General features: G+C 38.4%; 1 protein-coding gene across 17 annotated transcripts in view; it reads left to right on the top strand.

The window, feature by feature from the left end:
• The window catches only part of LOC129486279 (protocadherin alpha-C2), a 223,610-nt gene that overhangs the window by 122,903 nt on the left and 78,456 nt on the right, over positions 1–22,251 (top strand). For 2 of the 17 annotated variants that reach the window (XM_063642733.1, XM_063642734.1), the window contains exon 2: positions 1,888–2,253. The exons of 14 other annotated variants lie outside the window; for them this stretch is intronic. In XM_063642733.1, coding sequence (XP_063498803.1) covers positions 1,888–1,893 — 6 coding nt within the window. In that variant the 3' untranslated portion in view covers positions 1,894–2,253. Of the gene's footprint in view, positions 1–1,887; positions 2,254–7,751; positions 11,197–22,251 lie in introns of those variants that run through there. One more of the 17 variants, XM_055285936.2, reaches the window with a different exon arrangement.

The raw sequence follows: 22,251 nt of genomic DNA, 5'->3' as shown, positions 1-22,251 counted from the left end.
TCGTAGAGATCTTTCACATCCTTGATTAGCCATATTCATAGATATTTTCTTTTTGTGTATGTCTGTTGTAAATGGGATTGTGTTCTTGATTTGGCCCTCAGCTTGGATGTTGTTGGTGTACAGAAATGCTGATTTTTTGTACATTGATTTTGTATGCTGAAACTTTGCTGGAGGTTTTATCAGATGTAGGAGCTTTTTGGCAGAGAATATAGGGTTTTCTAGGTATAAAATTATATTGTCTGCTAAGAGAGATAGGTTGACTTCCTCTCTTCCTATTTGGATGCCTTTTATTTCTTTCTCTTGCCTGATTTCTCTGGCTAGGACTTCCAGTAGGATGTTGAATAGGAGTGGTGACAGTGGGCATCCTTGTCTTATTCCAGGTCTCAAGGGGAATGCTTTGGATGGTATCGATCTTTTTAAACTTATTGAGGATTGTTTTAGATAATGTTCCATGTGCAATTGAGAAGAATGTATATTATGCTGCTGTTGGCTGAATGTTCTATAGATGTTGCTATGACATGAATGTTTGTGTTCCCCAAATTCATATATTGAAACCTAATTCTCACGGTGATGGTATGAGGAGGTGAGACCTTTCAAAAGTAATTAAGTCATGAGGGCAGAGCCCTCATGAATGGGATTGGTGCCCTTATAAAAGAGGCCCAGAGAGGTGCCTTGCCTCTTTCACCATGTGAGGACACAGCAAGAATGTGACATCCGTGAACCAGAAAGTGGCCTCTCCCCAGACACTAAATCTGCTGGTGCCTGAATCATGAACTTCCAAGCCTCTAGAACTGTGAAAAAATAAATCTCTCTTGTTTATTAACTACACAGCATATAGCATTTTGTTATAATATCCTGAACAGACTAAGACAGATGTTGTTTAGGTTAGTTGGTTTTTAGTGTTGTTCACGTCTTTCATTTCCTGGTGACCTTCTGCCTAGTTGTTGTCCATTATTGGAAGTGGAGTATTAAAGTCTCCAATTATGACTATTGAATTGTCTATTTCTCCCTTCATTTCTGCCAGTGTTTGCTTCATGTGTTTTGGGGCTCTATTATTAGATGCAAATATGTTTTTAGTTGCTATATCTTCCTAATTGGTCCTTTTGTCATTATAAAATGTGCTTCTTGATTTCTAGTAACACTTTTTGTCTTGTAGTCTGTTTTGTCTGATATTAGTGTAGTCACTCCAGCTATCTTGTGGTTGCTATTTGTACAATATATGTTTTTCCATTCTTTTACTTTCAATCTGTTTGTATCTTCGAATCTAAAAGTGTCTCCCGCAGACAACACATAGTTGGATCTTGTTTTCCTAAAAACTCTAGACTGACAATTCTGCCTTTTGATTGGGTTCTTTAATCTATTCACATGATGTTGCTATTGATATATTTGGATTTATATTTGTTATTTTACTCCTTTTTCTATATGTTTTAATTCTCTTTTTTCCCTATACTTTTCATTTACTGATTTATATTAAGTGAATATTTTAGAATGTAACATGGTAATTTTTAAAATAAATTTTAAACTGTATCTTTTGAGTTATTTTCACAGTAGTTTCTCTAGAGTTTACCATATATATATTTTAGCTTATTGGTATCTGCTTCAGATTTATATTAACTTAATTCTAGTGAGATATAAATATGTTACTTCTAGATAGCTTTATTCCTCTTCTGCCTTTTGTATTACTGTTACACATATTACATCTTGTGGTGGATTGAATTGTGGGCCTCAAAAATATATGTCCACATAGTAACCTTTGGAACCTGTGACCTCATTTGGAAATGAGTCTTTGAAGACATAATTATATTAAAGATTTGGGGATGAAATTACCCTAAATTTTTCAGGTGGGGGCTAATTCCAGTGAAAAGTTTGTTTTGTTTTTTAAATAAGAGATAGAAGATAAGAAAACAGACACAGAGGAAAAGGCCATGTGAAGATGGAGACAGAGATTGGATTGACGTCAACAGCCACCAACACCTGGAAAAGGCAGAAACAGATTCTCCGTAGAGCCTCTAAAGGGAGTGCAACCTTGCCAACATCTTGAGTTTTGATTTCTCCTCTCCAAACCTGGGAGAAAAACTGTCTTAAGCAACCCAGTGCGTAGTAATTTGTCACAGCAGCCACAGAAAACCAATGCACATTTATAGTATTATATACCCAACAATACATCGCTATAATAATTATTACTTTATGTAATCTTATATTTTTTAGAGGCACTAAAAGAAAAAAGGAGAAAATTATATATTTATAGCATTTCTTATTTGTCATTGCTAGTTCTATTCATTTATTCTTGTGGATTCATATTACCATCTGGTGTCATTTTTTATCAGATACAGCTGTTCTCCCACACACCTCTTTTATACTGTAATTGACAAATTTGTTATATTTCTATACGTTTTTGGTCCAACAATAGAGTTCTACATATTGTTTTATGCAATTAGTTAGACTCAGGTTTTCTATTTCACCTTCAAAGTGTGGCCCTTAGGCCAGGCGCAGTGGCTCACACCTGTAATCCTAGCACTTTGGGAGGCCGAGGGGGGCGGATCACAAGGTCAAGAGATTGAGACCATCCTCGCCAGCATGGTGAAACCCCGTCTCTACTAAAAATACAAAAATTAGCTTGGCATGGTGGTGCGTGCCTGCAGTCCCAGCTACTCAGGAGGCTGAGGCAGGAGAATTGCTTAAACCTGGGAGGCGGAGGTTGCAGGGAACTGAGATCACGCCACTGCACTCCAGCCTGGCGACAGAGCAAGACTGTGTCTCAAAAAAAACAAAAACAAAAACAAAAAACTGTGGCCCTTAGAACTTAAAGTTTGGTTTGTCAAATCAGTTCCAAGAGTAGGTGATCTAGCCCTTTCATTCTAAACACCACATGTAGTACTAGAGTACAATATTGTATTTGTTTATTTTTTCAGAGTCAGGGTCTTGCTATGTTGTCTAGACTAGGGTGCAGTGGGCAATCATAGCTCACTCTAACCTTGAACTCCTGGGCTTAAGGGAATCCTCCTGCCTCAGTCTCCTAAGTAGCTAGGACTACAGGTGCACACCACTACACCCAGCTAATGCATTTTTTTTTAACAGACATAAAGCACAGTTTTTTTCACAATAGATTGACAACTATAATTCACGTCTTTTTTGCTAGATGATATTAAGCCACAGATCAAAAAGTCCTAGACTTTTATGCTTACTTGAAAAAAACCTCAAATTTGGTGAACGCCATTGTATTAAGAGCTAATCTGTCTGGTCCAATCACATAATATATTTGCCTATATTCAAGTTTCATGTTTCTACATATTTGATAAACATTCACACTAGATTTTCCTTTGTGCTGCAGATAAAAATTTTCTTCAACGGTGTCTGAAAAGGGAGGCCTGCAACCACTACCAAACCACTCTGAGATTAGTTTGTTAGATAGTGCCTAACCTGAAATAAAAATCTGCTGATACAACATTCTGTAAAAAAAGCTCTATTATGTTATAGTAGAGCTCATACTATATTATGGTTTCAAAGGTAATAAGAAAAATATCATCAGATCATCATTATGGTAGCTATTTTAAGGGACTTTAATAAAAATTTGACAGTTACCATCAAACACTGGCCACCTCAATTTTAAACAGTAAACACACGAATTACTCCCATAAAAATTATAAGCATAACAGGACACTTCTTGGCTACTATTCAATACTGACTTGGATGTTCTAGATAACACAAGGTAAGATATATATGTGAATATCTATACACATATATACATATTTATATATGTGTGCGTATATATACGGTATATATATAAGATTTTGGAAAGGAGGATAAATATATATTACATGATAAAACTTATAGTCAATATAAGTTTACACTTGTAAAATCCCAGAGAACCAAAGGAAAAAAATAGAACTAAAAAAGAGTTCAATGAAATGATTAGTTTAAAAAATAAATATAAAAATATAACTTTCCCACATACCTTCAAAATGTAGAAATCCCACTAAGCAAAAAGTGGTATTTCTACCAACTATAGATAAATGAAAATTCACCTTTAAATGTCTCTTATCCTCCATGAAACTCATCAAAAACAACAAAAAGTATGGCAGACAAAAAAATAAAGTCATATCTTTAGTGAAACTCTGTAAAACATTTGAACCTCAACCATGATGTATATGAAGATAAGTTACTAAATGCCATGAAGACTGGACCAAGATATGAAAATGCTAGGAGAGGATACCTTTCACTGGAGATCTTGGAAAGGGCTGGTATATTGGTATTTTCTAGAGTAGTGATTCTCACTGAGATGCAAAACCAAAGACTCCTTGTTTTGGAATAAAAAGATCTAGGTACAGAGGCTAAGGGCAGGACTCTCTCATTATCCTATTTGTCAACACAAAATAGGAGAGAACGCAGGACTAAATCTGAGAGTGAGCAGATGCGCCATTACTTCAAGATTGAACCTAAGGATGTGGCAAGGTAAGGAGAAAAGTTAGGATGACAAGTTGCCCTGCAGCTGCCAGTTCTCATGAGTTGAAGATATATTAAAACTATGGCACACATAAGCCACTCCATCAGACAGTAAATATGGCTATACTGCAAGCAGTAAAAAAGTGAACAGGCTCTGCCTCCATACAGTCAAGAACAAAAAGAAACACTTGACAAGGTTGAGAAAAATAAGTGGAAAAGAATAAAGAATTTAAAAGAACTGGAGAGAAAACTGTAGCTTTGGAATACAGAAAAAGGAGATACAGCATACTGCTAATAGATGTCCTCAAAGACACCAAATACGTAGACAAGGGGGAAAAAATCCAAAGACATCATTCAAGAAAAAATTTTGAGATACAAATAAACTTCAGACTTTTACTTCCAGCAATGGAAATCTAGTTTGTCTTCAGCCAGTGGCATATCACAGACAACAGGCAAGCCATGAGAATGGTTGTTGGACTGCAGTTTTGGACTTTGTTACTACATATATAGTATTTAGAATAAAAGAGCTAGGTCTCCTCATGTCAGCACTTATTTGACCAATGGGAGTATGATTTTAAGTTTTTAGGGTCACATTTTGAAGGTGAAATATTAAAAAAAATTATAGAAAGATAAATTTTTGTTCAGATGCATCTACTGCAGCAATTTGGGAGGCTAAGGTGAAAGGATCGTTTGAGCCCAGAAGTTTGAGACTAGCTGGGCAACATAGTGAGACCTTGTCTCTACAAAAAATTAAAAATTAGCTGGGCATGGAGGTGCTTGGCCTAGGAGTTCAAGACCAGCCTGGGCAACATAGTGGGACCCTGTCTTTATAAAATATTTTTTAAAATTAGTTGGGCGTGGTGGTGTGTGCCTATAATCCTGGCTACTTGGGAGGCTGGGGTGGGAGGGTCACCTGAGCCCAGAGAGGTAGGGGCTGCAGTGAGCCACCTTCACACCACTGCACTCCAGAAGTGAGATTCTGTCCCAAAAAAAGGACAAAATGAAATATCAGCAATGAAAGGTCCCGCTAAAGAGAAGTTTTGTTAATTCACAATTTTAATGTTTATCTTGTCATCTTATCTAAAAGGCAAAAATCTTTAGCCTCCCTTATCTTTGGGATATCCTTCTCTCTTAAATGTTGTTTTCTCACAAATCCCAATTTACTTGAATAAGAATGCAATGTTATGCCAGAAGTTAGGGAGGCATATGGTGGGACAAATCCTACTGGGTGGATGCTTTCTTCATTCTTTTCACAAATGAAATCTTCTGAAAATAGACGTCAGTGGCGGTTTAAATAGAGAAATGGGAGAAAGGGAAGCCAAAAATCTGAGAAGCATGTGAAGGAGGAGGAGTTTCTGTGAAGATTTCCCATGCTGTTCTCTGTATGCATTTTTCCTTTTTCCTCACGCCCTAGTCTATACTCACACATACTATCCCTCTAGGTGCAGCTCAGAATTCCTAAACCTGGTATAATTGGAGGCTTGGCTGCAGACCTAAAAGTAAGGGGCCTGCCAAAATTCGGTACATCTTTACAGTTGTATTTCATCTGTTTAAGGCAGAAAGAATAAACTTTCATTCCAAAGCAGTGAGCTTGCTTAGCAGCATTAATTTAAAATGAAGAAATGCACATCCTAATCTCTGGCACTGAAGCAGAAAATTAGTTTTGGTTTTGAAATTTGGTGAAGAATAAGTTCAATTTTTATGGGCTGTTTTGCATCCTGATGAGATCTAATGAGGTCTGTACTTGTGACTCTGCCTAATAGGCTGACATGTTTCCTCCTTTAATTTTATCTGAGACTTGGTGGCAATGATTTTTTGGTTTCTTAATTCAAAAAGGCAAACTAGCCAAGGGGTATTTACTACTTACATTGCCTTACATCACAGTGTGCCCTTTCTAGTTCCCTGGAAGAGATAAGGAATGGGTTTGTGTGTTCAGGGAGGTAACTGGTTTTTAGTGGAACACTGGAGTTATCAATCCAACTCTCAGTGTAAAAATGAGAATGCCAGAGCTACCCCTCTCCCCACCATTTTAATCAGCAATTTTTAAATATTTTAAAATATTATAGAAATATGCAGGCTGATGCCAGATGCGGTGGCGCGGGGCTCGCGCCTGTAATCCCAGCACTTTGGGAGGCCGAGGCAGGTGGATCACTTGAGGTCAGGAGTTCGAGACCAGCTTGAGCAATATGGCGAAACCTCATCTCTAATAAAAATACAAAAATTAGCCGAACGTGGTGGTGCGTGCTTGTAGTCATAGCTACTTAGGAGGCTGAGGCAAGAGAATTGCTTGAACCTGGGAGAAGAGGTTGCAGGGAGCCCAGATCGTGCCACTGCACTCCAGCCTGGGTGACAGAGCAAGACCCTGTCTCAAAAAAAAAGAAAAAATAAATAAAAAAAGTTAAAAAAAATGCAGGCTGAGTGCAGTGGCTCATGTCTGTAATCCTAGCACTTTAGGAGGCTGAGCTAAGATGGGAGGATCGCTTGAGCCCAGGAGTTTGAGACCAGACTGGGCAACACAGCAACACACCCATCTCGAAAGGAATGAATGAATGAAGGAAGGAAGGAAGGAAGGAAGGAAGGAAGGAAGGAAGGAAAAAAATTTCAAACATACACAAAAGTTGAGAGAATTGTGTAATTGACCCCAATGTACCATTACCCAGCTTCAATAATTATCGATAATTTTAGGCAGGTTTCTACCAGAAAATATGTCCTGGAAACTTTAATTCTTGATCTGTGTTCAGATTTTGCCTTTCAAATTTTTCATTACTGGGGCTTTGAGCATATTGCACCTGTATTAAAAGAAGGATTTGAGTGAGGAATTTAGTGCTTAATAGTCAATAGTCAATGAGCCTCCTTTTGGCTCCCCTCCTTCTTAGGGAAAGGAACTGGTTGTAGGGTGTTAGGCAGAATTTGGGTGTATCTGTTGTGGCTGGAGATGTTTCTCATAGAACTGATCACTGTCCCAATATCCATGCAAAAGACCAAATTAAAATCGAGGAGAAATACCTAATGTAAATGACGAGTTAATGGGCGCAGCACACCAACATGGCGCATGTATACATATGTAACAAACCTGCACGTTGTGCACATGTACCCTAGAACTTAAAGTATAATAATAATTTTTAAAAAAGCGAGGCTGGAGAAAGGGTGGGTATCTAGCCTATTCTTATCCTGCCTCATGGTGTTTTCTAAATATTTACAGAAAGAAAATTTACAGAGTAGTTTCCTGGTCAAACTCTGATGAGTATCTCAGTACTTTCCCCTCCACTTCTCGCGTCCTCTTTGGGGACGGGTCGTCAAGTGTTTGAGTTTCTAGTTATTGGTATTGACTGGTTTATAACCTCCTCTTTCACCCAGATCGTCAAGGGCCGTTTGCAAAGCACTCCCAAGTAGAGCCTCTTGGAGAGGGAGAAACTGCTGTCACGCAAAAAAAGCCTTGAGCTCGCTGGCTCCGCTGCCTGGAAAAGCCAGAGTCCGGAGGCAGTTTGATGCGGACACTATTCCCCAACCTTCTTCCTCTCCTTGTCTCTACTGCATTCTTGGCAGTTCCTGGGATACAAGAGGGTGCAGGACAGACTTCAACCCGCAGCAGGATCCAGCGCGGGAAGCCCCGCAGCACTTGTTTCTGGGGGCTCCTGTTTCCTTAAGCCTAGAAGGTGTGGTCGCTCACGTTCACGGTCCCGCCTCTCGCCGCCTCCGCCCGGCAGCTCCTTGCGGAGTTCCGCCCTCTCCGCGGGAGAGGTGCGCCGGGGTCAGAGCGCCGGGACCTGACGCGCGACTCCCGAAGGGTGGCAGGAGGGGCCCAGAGGGGCTCAGCCTCAGTTACCAGCAATCTGCAGGCAGAGGTTGTGGAGGTTAAGATCTGGGCAGCCTCAGGGCGTTGTCCTAGAAAACACCTTTTAAGGAGAGAAGTGTTAGTGTCTCCGGGCGTCTCCCAAGCTCCGCCCTGCGCCCGCGGCCAGCGCTGTGGGCGAGACCCCAGCCCGCTGCTACTGGAGACGGCACTTCTCGCGCCCGGGCGGGCAGCCTCGTCTCTGCACCCCTAGGCGGCGCTGCTGTCCTCAACACCAGGCCGGCTCTGCTTTCCCAGACGGCTGCCCAGCCTCCAGCCTAGCAAGCCCGGCTCCCAGCCGGCCAGCCCGGGCAATGCCGGCGTTCGGGAGGCGCAACGTCGGCGGTCGCTGAGCATCCAGCCCACAGCAGTGACGGCCGGCAGGAACGTGCTCTTCCCCGCGCCTCGTGCTCTCCAGGAGTCCGGAGCATGGTCCTGGGTCACCGTTGGTGTAGCGTGTTGGTGGAACGTGGACGCCCAGAGGGAGGATGGTGGGCTGGGGGGTGGCAGTTTTATGTTTGTGGGTTTCCTGCGGCGCTGCCGCGGGACAGCTCGAGTACTCAGTGCCGGAGGAGACGGAGCGGGGCTTAGCCGTAGGCAATGTCGCCGCGGACTTGACGCTGCCAGCGGCCGCTATGTCCTCGCGGAACTTTCGCTTCCTTTCCAGCCACCGCGAGCTCTACTTCGGGGTGGATCTACCCAGCGGCAACTTGGTGGTCAGAGAGCCGGCGGACCGCGAGCGGCTGTGCAGGGCCAAAGCTGCCTGCGTCTTGACCTACGACCTGGTGCTCGAGGACCCGCTGGAGCTGGACAAGATTCGGGTTCACGTCCTGGACACCAATGACAACTCACCTCTCTTTCCTGCCGGCGACGTGCAGCTGCACATCCCCGAGTTCCTGACGCCTGGAGCCCGCTTTACTCTCCCAAATGCCCAAGATGACGACGAGGGAAGCAATGGGATACTAAACTACAGCCTAAGCCCCAGTCAGCACTTTCGCCTGGACATGGGATCGCGGGTTGACGGCAGCGAATACCCGGAGTTGGTGTTGGAGAAAGCACTTGATCGCGAACAGCGCGCCACCCACCTGCTGGTGCTTACAGCTCGGGACGGCGGGCTACCTGCCCGCTCAGGAGACGCACAAGTCACCATCATTGTGGTGGACACAAATGACAACGCAACTGTATTTGAGTGCTCCGTATACCGCACCAAGGTTCCAGAGACTGCACCCAATGGAACTGTGTTATTCCGAGTTCAAGCCTTGGATCCAGATGAAGGGTCCAATGGGGAAGTCCGATACTCCCTAAGCAATAGCACGCAAGCAGAGCTGCGACACCGCTTTCACGTGCACCCTAAAAGTGGGGAGGTGCAAGTAGCTGCTTCACTAGGTCCGCCTGAAACTCTCTTGGAGGCATACATTGAGGCGAGGGACGAAGGTGTCTTTGGTTTAGCTAGCACCGCTAAACTGCTGGTGGAGGTGACTGACGTGAACGATCATGCCCCCGAACTGGACTTCATGACTCTTTCGAACCCAGTACCCGAGGACGCTGCCCCTGGCACAGTGATTGCTCTCTTTAGTGTAAAGGATGAAGACCTTGATTCTAATGGTAGGGTCATTTGTGGCATGTCTAGTGCAGGCCCTTTTCAGCTGACGGCTTCCTTTGACAACTACTACAGCCTGCTGATTGATGGGCCCCTGGACCGGGAGCATATCAGTGAATACCAAGTCCTGATCACGGCCTCAGATAGTGGCTCACCCCCACTTAGCACCCGAAGGACAATCACTGTGTCAGTTGCTGATGTGAATGACAATACACCAAGCTTTCCTCAACCCCAGCAGGAACTTTTCGTTGCCGAAAACAATGGCCCTAGGGCCTCTCTAGGCCGAGTGTTTGCCCAGGACCCCGACCTGGGGAAGAATGGCCTTGTCTCTTATGAGCTGTTGGATGTTATCTCTGAAGGGCCACCAGCCTCTAGCTTTGTGGCAGTGGAATCATCCAGTGGGGCTATCACTGCCAAAACTTCCTTTGACTTTGAGCAGCTCAGGGGGTTTCGTTTCCAAGTAGAAGGCCGGGATGGTGGCATTCCTCCCAGAAGTGCAACAGTGACTATAAACTTGTTTGTGGTAGACAGGAATGACAATTATCCAGTTATCTTGTTTCCCTTGCCCAGAAATGGTTCTGTCCCAGTGGAAATTGTGCCCCGCTCTGCCAGGACTGGACACTTGGTCACAAAAGTGGTAGCAGAGGATGCAGACAGTGGTTCTAATGCCTGGCTTTCCTACCACATCTCCCGGTCGTCTGACTCTAGTCTTTTTAGAATTTCAGCAAATGTAGGTGAGCTCCGTACTGCTCGCTTAGTTCTTCCCACTGATGCAGTTAAGCAGAGGGTGGTGGTAGTGGTTCGGGACCATGGAGACCCACCACTTTCCTCCTCTGTCACTCTGGGTGTGCTGTTGAGCAACTCTGTCCCTCAGTTACTTCCAGACTTTGAAGATGTCTGGGAACCAGGAGGACAGCTTTCTGCCCAGAACTTGTATTTAGTAATTGCCTTGGCTTGTATTTCCTTTTTATTTCTGGGGTGCTTACTTTTCTTCGTGTGTACCAAGTTGCACCAGAGCCGAGGCTGTTGCCCTCAGAGCTGCTGTCACTCTACAGAGGATCTGAGGTATGGAAGGAAGATGGTTTCAAATCCTTGCATGACATCAGCCACCATAGATGTCACTACAGTTGAGAGACTTTCTGAGACTTATCTCTATCGGGCCTCTCTGGGACTTGGTTCTGATAATAACAGTTTGCTATTGCGTGGGGAGTACAATGCTGCCGACCTGCGAAATCTTGCCCCTGGGGTAGGACTGAATTTGCCAATATCCTGTATTCAGATTCGGAATAGGAAAGGGGATCACGCTAATGTCAATGCCATGGTAAGCAAATTTTATGGAATTTGATTCCTTTGACTAGGAGATGGCTGCTAGCTGTATTCTGAAATATTTCTTAGACAAGCCTTTCACAACATTTCATCAATTGAATTAAACACTCCTTCTTGGCATTTCCTGTGCCAAGAAATTTGGAAGTATAGAAGTATTAGAAGATTGCCCTAGGCCTCAAGGGACTTATAGTTTATTTTTGAGAAACAAGGGTAAAAATTAAAACCTATTTAAGAACAATAAAAGTAATATGACATAAAGGTCTAAAATTAAAAATAAAATACCAAAATATTTTATAAGCAACAGATGTGTAAGGCACTCTACTATTTAAAGTGGAGAATGAAAAATAAGTAAGAGTCTGCTTTATATGAATATACTATGGAAGGTGAAACATATACTTAAGCTATTGCAATGCATTATTAAAAGATGACAATAACCACAAAAGATGTAAAAATAAATTACAATGGGGGTTAAAAGAAGGGAGAAAGGGAACATAAGAGAACACTTGAGTGGGGAGGAAGGAGTCAGAGAAGGCTTTGTGATAGAGATCACAGATTTAGTTGGATCTTTAATATGACATACCATTTAATAAAAAACAGTGTATTCTCTAGCCTATACTTTTCATGAATACCATTTTGGTGAAGGTGTCTTCTTTGGGAATGACACCCTAAAACATAGCTAATAGCTCCACAGCAGTGTTTTGTAAGTACACAAAAATTGTAAGCCTCTCTCATAACATCTATTTATACTGATAGGAGATCATATTGTTGGATACAGGACTTGACAGCCTTTTGTTTTGTGTTTCTATTGATAATATTTTACAAAGAGGAAAGATGAGTAATTTTTATGTCAGAAATATTTATGTGTTCAAAGGTGCACTTACCATCCAAAGTCCATTCAACTTAGATTTAATTTCTTTTATTTTAGGGGACAAATACACTTAACAAATAAGTAAATATCATATTTGAGAGTAATGTATCTAATAAAAGTTAAGTGATTCAAATACTTCAATTTATCTGTTAGTGGCCCTTGGCATTTCAAAACTTTTTTTTTTTGAGACAGGGGTCTCACTATGTTGCCCAGGCTGGTCTCAAACTCCTAGCCTCAAGTGATCCTCCCACCTAGGCCTCCCAAAGTGCTGGGATTACAGGCATGAGCCACTGCAGCTGGCCCTCAAACTTCTTGAGTGCAGTTAGGACAACATTTTGAAGCAATTCTACATTATTACTTTTTGACTTCTCATAGAAATCCTAGATGCAAGAGAAGGAGGTGTGTAGAAATGAAGGAAGGAAAATGAAGCATTCCTTGTTTTACTATTCTAGGCAATAAGGGGAAAAGTGGCTTGTAAGTTATTCTTCCTCAAGTAATGATGTTAACTGCAAATAAAATAAATGTACATATGTTAAAATTTTCCATACTTAATATTTTCACAATATAATAGAATCCAGCATATAAGATATGCTTAGTAAATGCTGACTGAATGAATAAATATGTGCATATATGAATTGGATGGTAACACTGTTCAACACAGAGGGAAAAACTTTAACTTACTTTTCTACTTTAGATGTGTACATGTGGTTAACACTTTAAAGGTCACTTTCAAATGTACTGTTTCAATGATTATTTTCTTCCTCATGACCTACACTAATAACATAACAGAGGAATTTTCTGATTCTAGAGCTAGCATGAGAAACTTCAATGCTGTGTCTGGGACTAAGTATGAGTCCAGTTCTATAGATGACAAAGGAATTAATAGGTATGCACATCATTACATTGTGATATTTGCAGTGGATACTATTTAATAGAATCTCAGTTAATTTTAGGGAAGGAAATTGGTGCACTACAATCCTAATATTTCAGGTATCAGAGCACTTAATATGTGAACACGTTTCCTACCAAGAAATTTCACTATTTATTTCTTTTATTTTCATTGCTTTCTGTAACAAAAAGAGATGATAATACCAGTAATGGCTATAAAGTTTGGGAGTGAGGAATTTTTTTTAGAAACACATTTTCACTAGACTAGAAAGGAAACATAAGTAAGCGATAGGAAGTCCAATGAATCTAGAAGTTAGAAGGAAAATTAGCTATTTAAAAGGAAAAATATAGGAAATAACAGAGGAAAAAACAACCCTTCAAACCAAATTTTTAAACATATATGAATGATTAACAAAATAATAGAGATATACTGTTCATATGTGCAGGAATATTGTACCATCCCATTCATTCAGTTGAAGAATCTTTTTCCATCATTGTTGATATTTTGCTTTTTAGGTAGATAATTGGTCTGCTAATAATTGTTGTGGGCTGGATATTTCCTTATAAATAAATGAATTATGATTCATAAAAACATGAATAAAATAACTTCTATAAATATGGGGTATTTGTAATTCACAAAGGCATTTGTTATTTACTTCTTCATGTTCAATTACCTATTGATCTGATCTTAATTCTTTAGAAAAGAATTCTTGTCATAGTATCCTGAATGCCTTAATAATGACAGGATTCTAGAAATAACATATTTATTGCTTTCATTTTATTTCAAATCATTTGAAAAGCATGACATTTAACAATGATTATAATATGTGTCTGAGTCTTATAGAATCATGTTGATGCATATGTGTTTATATTTTGCTCAAATTCTAAGTTCTTTCATTTTAGTTTACCGTAAGTTTACAGTATATATTAACATAGCCTGTAATACTAAAAATTATCAGTTTAAGAAATTCAGGAAAACATGGTTTTTATCTCTATATTTCCAATTGATAATATTTAAGATATAAACAAAATTGATTCACTGATTGTGTAACAATTAGACAATGTGTACCTCATGTCCATTTTTTTCTGTTAATATTCCTGATGGGCAATTTGAATTTTTTAGAATGGTATCTAAGATGGTACTTCTGAGATATAAATTTCTACTTGTTAAAAACTGATTGCATTGACAATTTTTAAAGGTATAAATATATTAATATAGCAAAAATGCATGAAACACTTACCATACAACTGGCCTTATTAAATTTCCACATGAAAGTTATACATAGTTTGAACATACCAATGTTATATTAGTGTATTGTTCACCTGGAATTAAAGCATCTTGTTTTTTGCCAGGGTATATAGGAAATAGGATATCTCCTCTTTGCAATGTCATTTGTTAACAGTAGTAGAATGTTTATGGCATTCAAGGTGCTTTATTTAACATACATTCCACAAGTAGACTTTCCCATAGGGTAATTAGATGTTTTGTATATCTATTTTGACTTTGAAGCTGATAGCCACACTAAAAAACTTTAGAATGATGAAACTAAGGAAGTTTGCATGACATATGAAATATATTCAAATTAAAAAACTCGTATAGACAACACAACAATATTGTATAATATAGACCCTCAAACCAGTAAAAAGGAAAGAAAAAGAACATTATAATTTGAGTGGACATAAGAGAAAAGCAATACCTTGGAAACATATAAGTGGGAAAGTATTGACAATGTGTCTCATAATGTTAATGACCTATTGACTTTTGTTGTCTTCAATATATTCAGTTAGAGGGAAACAATAATATTTCAACAACTAAATTAACTTAGCTAGGTTGGAATGAAGGTGGACTAAATTGCTGAAAGGTTTTTACGATGCTCAAATGCATGTCATATGAATATCAGAAATATTAACACTTGGCAGAACTTCAAGTGAATATGGATTACAGTCCAGGATCCTGACTAAAGTATTATGGGAAGTAAGGACTTTGTTGGTAAGGGTTGTTCTTAAGAAACAAAGCTAAATAATAAAGGTAGATAGCCACTCATTTTGTTCTCAATTTTAATTGATGGCGTAAGATAATGGTTCAGGATATAAATAAATTACATGTCTCTTTTATACTGCATTTATGAAAAAGAAATGACTATAAACACAAAAGGTTATTATATATTCATTTGGAACTCGTTTTGGAATCTAGAAATAAATATGCAATCTCGTATTCTCCTGTGCTGTAGAGAAAGATAAACACTTTATTTCTAACCCATCTCAAATTCCTTGGCTGTTCCTAGAGCCATCTGGTTACCATCTACAGATATTCTGTGTTCATAGGGGCACTCTAATGACATACGTTCAAAATGTACTCTGAATTCAAACACATTATGGTTATTCTTTAGAATTGTTAAGCAAAGACTACAGCTGTTTTGTTTAAATTCAAAATAATGTTAATATAAAATAAAAACCAATTAAGAGGTCTTAACAGTGGGTTTTTAGGTTGATTTGTCTTTTTCTTTTCTTATTAGGTTAGGCTGGCCCTGTTAAACAAGTTGGAAATCCTGTCTCTACCTCTGTCTCTCTCACATTTTTTTTCCTATTCCTTGGACATGTTTACTGAGATTGGTGATATAGCTTTCTTAAATATTTGGTAGAATTCACTAGTGAAGCTCTCTGTACCTAAAGTTTTCTTTGTAGGAAAATTTTAATTGAGATCAAATTTCTTTGTATTTTTATTGCTCCTATTTCATTCCTGTACATTTAATTTTTTCAGATATATGTTAGTTTTGTCTGTACTTTTGAATATTTTGGCGTAAAGTTGTTTATAATGTCCTGTTGTGACTTTTTTTCACATCCGCAGGATCTGTAGTGATGTTTCCCTTTTCAATCCTGGTGTTAGTGTCACCTCTGATTTTTCTTGACTAGACTTGGAAGTAGTTTATTAATGATATTAGTCTTTCCAAAGCTAACTTTTGGTGTTTTGGGTTCTCTTTCTTCTATGCTTGCTTTCTGTTTTATTAATTTTCATATTTTATTAATTTATTTCCTTCCTTATATGTTTATATTTCAGTGTGCAATAGAAGTACTTTAAACATACTTTTCATTTCTATTTCCTCACACAAAATATTTAAAAGATTTGTACTTAATTGTGGAGATTTATCAAAATTAATAATAATCAGTGCTTCATCAAGGGCATTCTTACTGGTATTTTTCTTACTGCAAATGTCCGATCATGAATGTAATAACCACCAGTACAGTGTGGAGCCACTGCTTTGACTTCTTCTATGGTTCTATGGTGGCCAGCTTTACCCACCAATGCTTTTGCATTATCAATGCAAGTGTAAATATAGTGAAAAATGCAAATGATGTTTTAACATTATTTTGAAAATTATTTTCACCTCATAAACACCCAAAGGGTCCATAGACCACACTTTGAGAACTACCATTCTAATTCTATCATTTCTTCTTTTTTTTTAATTAATTGTAACATTTCTGTAATGGGTCTTCAACTATTTGATTACCCTGAGGTACAGTTCACACAGGAAAGGCAGGATAAATGTTTGATTCTTTCCCTTTGTTTAGCAATATTCAAAATAATGAATTGATTCCTGACCATCTTACAAAAAGGACCAAGGCCTTTTTTAGGTGTCATTATGAACTCATTGACTTAAACATATTTGATATGGCCCAATCCATGGCAATTATTATCTTTTTAATGATCAAATTATGCTAACTTTGGCAAGTTGGGAACTGTTCAGCTTTGCTCTTGAGTCTTTGTGAGTGTGTTTGTGTATCTTGTTTTAAACCTTTTATTTTGGAATAATTATAGATTCACATAAAGCTGCAAAACTAGTACAGAGAGATCCCATGTGCTCGTCACCCACTTTTCCTCAGTGATAACACCCCGAATCATTTTCACGTGAGTCTTAATAGTCTTTTGAATGCTTCCTTGATTTCTGGTATTACAAGATGTTTAGATTATCTTGTACATTTCCTTTCCCAGAATCAGCCATTTTTCAAAGAGCTTTCACTTATTTTTAGTGAAAGATGATACTTAGAGATATAATCTCAACAACAGGTGTGCTTATGGCTACTGGGTCAGTTGGTGTTTCTAGGTATTTTCAGTTACTGAGCTAAGGGATGTCCATTTTTTAAAAGATAAAATTCATCACATATTTATACTAATCTAATTCAAGTTCAGCACTCCGAGGTTTTTACTTAACTTCATCAATCTTACATTCCTATTTCTCCCATACCTCAAATCCCAGTTTCATTTACATCAACAGAATTACTCATTTGTTATCCCACGGGACTCAAACAATGGACTTAGAAAACAATTTCAGCACTACAGAAATAATATGATACTGTAGCAGTTTAAGTTTTGTCATTCTTTTCATTTATAAGGCACATCCTTACAAATGCCCAGGAGGCATGTACAGTCAAATTATTGTGTTTTAAAGTATCTTGGAAAAGTTCCTCTCTGTGTAGTTAAGCCACCAGCTAGATACAGAGCTAGGCTTTTTTCAAGTTGCTTTCAAATTTAGGGCTTGCTTTTTAAATTTTAATTTTCTTTTATAATTATGTGAAATATTTACATGGCTCCAAAATAAACTTATAAAACAAAATATATTTAGAGAAGTCTAGTATCTGCTATTCCATACAATACACATTCTTCCCCAGTTTGATTTTTTTCACTTAAAAATATAAACGAGATTATTTCATAGTAGTATAGTATTTACACTTATTCCATACTTCTTAATGGTGTCTTTTGATTAGCAATTGAGCTCCAATTTATCAATATTATCTTTTTTTTTTTTTGAGACAGATTCTCATTCTGTTGTCCAGGCTAGAGTAAAGTGGTATTATCTTGGCTTACTGCAGTCTCTGCCTCCCGGGTTCAAGCGATTCTCCCACCTCAGCCTCCAGAGTAGTGGGGATTATAGGCGCCCGCCACCACACCCAGCTAATTTTTATACTTTCAGTAGAGACAGGGTTTCACCATGTTGACCAGGCTGGTCTCGAACTCCTGACCTTAAGTGATCTGCCCGCCTTGGCCTCCCAAAGTGCTGGGATTAGAGGCCTAAGCCACCACACCCAGCCAATGTTGTCTTTTTTATTTAATATTCTTTCTATCCTTTTAAAGAAAACATATCTTGCTTCAAGTCATGCAGATATATTCCTGTGTTTTCTTCTATAACATTGCCATCCAATAGAACTTTCTGACATGTTATAAATTTTCTCTATCTGCAAATGTGGGATGTGTAGCTACCAAGCACTTGAAATGTGGCTAGTGAAACTGGGCTACTCAATTTTTAATGTTACTAATTTTAATTAATTTAAGCTTAAATAACCACGTCTATTTAGTGGTTGCTGTAGTTCCAGAAGCTTTCTTGTTTTAACTTGCACATTTAGATCTTAAATTTCCTGAAATTGCTTTTGAATATAGTGCAATGTAGAAGTCAAGATTTATATTTTCCGCGTGTAAATCCAGTTAGATTGTCTACATACACAGCACTATTGAATAAAAAGACCATCCTTTTCTCACTGCTACTGTGCAGTGCTACCTTTGTCATAAGCCACGTGACTTTATATATTTTGTTTCTGGACTGTCTATTCTGTTTCATTGGTCAACTTGTCTATTCTTGTGCCAATACCATTCTGTGTTAAATATAGTAGCTTTTCATTTGTATTGATATCTAATTGTGTAAGTTCTCTCACTTTGTTCTTCTGCTTCAAGATTAACTAAGCTATTTTTGGCCCTCTGCATTTCTATATAAATTGTAGATTCAGCTTCTCAGTTTCTATTTTAAAAAACCCTGCTCTGATTTTAATTGGCACTATATTGAATCTGTAGAAAATATGGGGTATATTGAAAATATTTTATTTTGATCTTTATTGAATCTATAAAAATATGAGGCTTGTTAACATATTGACAGTATTGAGACAGACAACCCATTAACAAGGTATATTCTTCCATTTATCTTTTTTTTTTTGAGACGGAGTCTTGCTCTGTCTCCCAGGCTGGAGTGCAGTGGCGCAATCTCGGCTCACTGCAAGCTCCGCCTCCCAGGTTGATGCCATTCTCCTGCCTCAGCCTCCCGAGTAGCTGGGACTACAGGTGCCCGCCACCATGCCCGGCTAATTTTTTGTATTTTTCGTAGAGACGAGGTTTCACCGTGTTAGCCAGGATGATCTCAATCTCCTGACCTCGTGATCCGCCCTCTTCGGCCTCCCAAAGTGCTGGGATTACAGGTGTGAGCCACCGCACCCAGCCTCTTCCATTTATTTTATTATTTTATCTTAACGTTTATGTGTGTGTATGTGTATGTAGAGGTATTGCACAACTTTTATTAGATAGCTGATATTTTAACGCTATTTTAAAAGTTTAATTTTATAATACAAAAATTAGCTGGACATGTTGGCACATGCCTGTAATCCCAGCTACTCAGGAGGCTGAGGCAGGAGAATTGCTTGAACCTGCGAGGCAGAGGTTGCAGTGAGCTGGGATCGCATCACTGCACTCTAGCCTGGGCAGCTGAGTGATACTCTATCTAAAAGAAAAAAAAAAGGCCGGGCGCGGTGGCTCACGCCTGTAATCATAGCACTTTGGGAGGCCGAGGCGGGCGGATCACGAGGTCAGGAGATCGAGACCATCCTGGCTAACACAGTGAAACCCCATCTCTACTAAAAATACAAAAAATTAGCCGGGCGTGGTGGCGGGCGCCTGTAGTCCCAGCTACTCAGGAAGCTGAGGCAGGAGAATGGCGTGAACCTGGGAGGCGGAACTTGGAGTGAGCCGAGATCGCGCCACTGCATTCCAGCCTGGGCGACAGAGTGAGACTCCGTCTCAAAAAAAAAAATTTTTTTTAAATTTGATAATTGGCTTTTGTTGCAAGTATATAGAAATAATACTGATTTTATGTTAACTTTGTATCCAATGTCCTTGCTAAATAGTAAAATCTCATATTTTTATATTTTGGGTTTTCTACATATACTGTCATGCTATCCCCAAATAATGTTAGTTTTATTATTGTATTTTTTACTTTCTCTCTTTTTTAAAAAAATAGAGATAGAGTCTCACTACATTGCCCAGGTTAGTCTCGAGCTCCTGGGCTCAAGCAATCCTCCCACGTCAGCCTCCCAAAGTGCTGGGATTACAGGCATAGGCCACCATGCCTGGTCTTTTAAAAACTTTCTAATCACATAGTTTTCTTGCTTTCTGGCATTGCCTATGAAATTCAGCATAATATTGAATAGAAGTAATGTTAATGGATAATCTTGTCTTATTCCTGGTCTCAGAGAGGAAGTTTTTAAATATTTAATATGAAATACATTGTTTGATTGGGTTTATTTGCAAAAATCCTTTATCAGATTTATTAAGTTCCCATTGTTTTTTAATTTACTATGTTTTTTAAAAATCATGAATAGGCATTGAATTTATCACATATTTTCTGTTATTGAATGGATAATATGGATTTTTATCCTTTTATTTTATTAATACCATGCATTATATTGGTTGATTTGTTAATGATAAACCAGTCTTGCATTCTTGGAATAAACTCAGGTTGCTTATGATGTATAATCCTTCTTTATATCATTGGACTTAGTTTCCTAACATTTTGTTTACAGTTTTAAAATATATGTTTATGATAGAAATGCATTTCTACAGAAAAAAATAATTATTTTTAAAAACATAGTTATTGGGTACTAGACTTAGTACCTGAATGATGAAATAATCTGTACCACAAACCACCACAAACTCCTGTGACATGAGTTTGCATTATAACAAACCTGCCCATGTACCCCTGAACTTAAAAGTTAAAAAGCAACACACACACACACATACATGCACACACACACACACACGCACAAGAAATTGGCTTTTAACTTTCCATTCTTATGCTCTTGTCGGAGTTTGGCATCAAGGCTATCCTGGCTTTATATAGTAAGTTGAGAAGTGTTACTTTTCTTTCACTTATTTGGAAGAGTTGTCTTAGTCCATTTGGGCTGCTATATCAAAATACCATAAACTGGGTGGCTTAAAAACAATAGAAATTTATTTTTCACAATTCTGGCAGCTGGGAAGTTGATGATCAAGGCCCTGGCAGATTTGTGTCTGGTGATGGCCCACTCCCTGGATCATAAAACAGAATGTCACCTTCTTGCTGTGTCTTCACCTTCTGGAAGGAGCAAGGTAGCTCTCTGGAACCTCTTTTATGAGAGCTGTGCCCTCGTTATCTAATCATCTCCACAAAAGCCCTACCTCCTAATATCATAATCTTAGGGGTTAGCATTTCAACTTATGATTGCAAAGGAGGAGCGGACACAGACATTCAGATCATAGCAAGTTTGTGTAACTCAGCATTTTTTCTTCCATAAGCATTTGAAGAATTAAGAGTGAAATTTATAGGCCTAGAATTCTCTTCATGAAAATGTTAATTATAAATTCAATGTCTATAACATTAATAGTTACAGAATTATACAGAGGCTCTATTTCTTGTTGTATTAGTTTGGTGAATCAAAATGGAAAATTTTAACATACCTTGCTCAAAAACAGAACAAGGAGACAAAAGAAAATCAATAAGTGTACGGAAAACTTCAATAATAGGAATAACCAGCTTGTATGTATGTGTGTGTTGCTGAACATTATCATTTGTGAGATACATTTATATTGTTGTGTGTAGCTGTATATCATTCATTGTCATTTTATAGTATTTCAGGGTGTGAATGGTCAATTTCTATAAATGTTCTGCATGTTCAAGAAAAAGCAGTATTCTGACATTGCTTGTTGTAGTGTTCTGTATATGTCCATTAGGTCATCTTTGCTAGATGTGTTGTTCAAATATTCTGCATTCTTTTTTATTCTTTTTGTTTGCTTATTTTATCAGCTACTGAGAAAATTATGTTAAAGTGTTCCACTATGAATAGTGAATTGTTTCTCCTTGGATTTTGTCAATTTTTTTGTGTCACATGTTTTAAGGCTATTTTATTTTATTAGATTCTTAACCAAATATAAATATGTGATATCTTTCTGCTAAATTGAAACTTTTAGCATTATGTATTATTTACCTCGATTTCTGCTAGTGATAAACTATTATAGTTTTTGTTTGCCTGACATATCATTCTTGATAGTTTTCCCTGGGTGTAAAATTCAAGATTGGCATTTATTTCATTTTGGTACATTAAAGTTACCTCCTCATTATCTTCTGGGTTCCACTGTTGTCTCATTGTGCTGCTTCATCAGTAATTTATTATCTTTCTTCCAATTTTACTAATTTTGTCTTCTTGTGTGTCCAACATGCTATT

This window comes from Symphalangus syndactylus, chromosome 7 (assembly GCF_028878055.3).
Source record: "Symphalangus syndactylus isolate Jambi chromosome 7, NHGRI_mSymSyn1-v2.1_pri, whole genome shotgun sequence".
In the NCBI taxonomy this organism is placed as follows: Eukaryota; Metazoa; Chordata; class Mammalia; order Primates; family Hylobatidae; genus Symphalangus; species Symphalangus syndactylus.
This window is presented reverse-complemented; position numbering and strand designations above follow the sequence as displayed.